The 1,700-nt window shown below is 63.1% G+C and overlaps 1 protein-coding gene across 1 annotated transcript in view; it reads right to left on the bottom strand.

Moving 5' to 3' along the window:
- Positions 1-1,700, bottom strand: part of LOC105005296 (chromosome unknown open reading frame, human C6orf132) — a 30,021-nt gene that overhangs the window by 2,767 nt on the left and 25,554 nt on the right. Inside the window, 1 exon segment of the mRNA XM_010863246.1 lies at positions 7-1,700. Within this exon segment, the coding sequence (XP_010861548.1) occupies positions 7-1,700 (1,694 nt within the window).

The raw sequence follows: 1,700 nt of genomic DNA, 5'->3' as shown, positions 1-1,700 counted from the left end.
ATGAGCGAGCGGCCCCCACCCACGCCGGAGAAGCGCTCTAGGCCCCGGGCTGGACCTGGATCCCCGAAGTGAGAGAAGACGCGAGGTGGGCCCGCATTCGCGGGCTGCCCCAAGTCTGAGAAATTGTTCCGGGGAGGCGAACCCCGGCGCCCCAGATACTGCAAGGGGGCGGCCGGGGGCTTGGGGTCATTGCTGAATTCTGGCGGCGGCGGGATGACCTCAAAGTTGAACTCCTCCTCCCTGTCTTCCTCCGGCTTGTGGGAAGGAGAAGGAGGGGAGGAGAAAGACTTGGGCAGCAGGCGGCCCTGGAGGAGGCTGGAGGGCGCTGGTCTCTCCCAGGCCGCGGAGGCCTGGGGCTTCACCTTTGTCCAGCTGGGCCCGCTGCACGACTCCGTGTCCTCTGGGTCCCTGCGGGGCTGGAGTTCCCACTGACAGAGTCCTTTGGGTTGTCCTGGCGAGGTTAGCTGGGGGACCTTCTCAGTCTCCTTGGACACCTTGGGGACCACAGTGAAGGAGTTGGGCTGGCCCTCGTTGTACAAGATGGTATCAGACCCTGCCTTGGGCTGGCTGGGGCCTTGGAGACTCCCTGGCAGGGAGGACCGGCCCAGGGCGGCCCCCCTGGGCCTCCCCTTCTGGGCCCTCTGCTTGGCCGCAAGGAGCAGGGCCATCGGGGAGCCCCTCTCCACCACCTCCCCCGTCACCGGGTGCCTGAGGAGTTCGTCAGCAGCCTGGGATGAGACTGGGGGTTTGGGTGGCAGCTCCTGGGGCTCCTTCACCTCCACAGGCTTGCCTGACCCTGCAGCTTCTCCTCTGGACAGGGTGGGCATCACCACAGCCACCTCTCTGCTGGAGCTGTTCTGGTTGCAGTGGGGCTTGTAGAAACACGGCACCTCTTCTCGCCCAGGTGATATCTTTGGGGGGAAGGCTGGAGATGAGAGGGCTCCCTGTGTAGGAGGCTTACTGGTCTCTGAGGAGTGCCCCTCTACCTCTGGCTTGGAGGGCACTGCAAGTTCTTCATGTTCTGGCTTCTTCCACTGCCCAGCTGGGACCAGGTTCTTTTCTGCTATCAGTTGGGAAGATGTGATGGGTAGAGGTGTGGCCTTGGGTGGTGTGGCTGGCCCAGATGTGGCTTTGGGTGTTGTGGCTGGTCCAGGTACGGCTTTGGGTGTTGTGGCTGGTCCAAGCATGGCCTTGGGTGGTGTGGCTGGTCCGGGCATGGCCTTGGGTGGTGTGGCTGGTCCGGGCGTGGCCTTGGGTGGTGTGGCTGGTTCAGGTGTGGCCTTGGGTGAGGTGGCTGGTCCAGGTATGACCTTGGACTGGAGTGGTGTGTTTGGCAGAGGGGTGGTGGATAGAGGTGGCAGATTCTTGGCCACAGGCTTGGGGAATTTGCTGTTATCATCTCTGTTTTCAAAGATTCTTCCCCCTTCTGGCTGAGGTTTGGGAGGCAGAGACCCTCTGCTGGGCCTGGCCTCCTTCTCAGCTAATGAGGAAAGCTGGGCCTCCAGCTTCTTCCGGATCTCCCAGACGCTAGGAGTTGGTGCGTCTTGGGGGAGGTAGTCCACAGGAGGGAGGATCAGGCTGGTGGCAGCCTTCTTTGGCCGGCTGCAGGGACTCTCCTCAGGAACACTTGAGGGGGCCTCCTTCTCTGGCGGGCTCGGGGGAGCCTCCTTCTGTAGCAGACTCGGGGGCGCCTCTTTCGC

This window comes from Bison bison, unplaced genomic scaffold, assembly GCF_000754665.1.
Source record: "Bison bison bison isolate TAMUID 2011002044 unplaced genomic scaffold, Bison_UMD1.0 scf7180017864487, whole genome shotgun sequence".
Classification (NCBI taxonomy): Eukaryota; Metazoa; Chordata; class Mammalia; order Artiodactyla; family Bovidae; genus Bison; species Bison bison.
The sequence above is the reverse complement of the archived record's forward strand: the minus strand, read 5'-3'. Positions and strand labels throughout refer to the sequence as shown.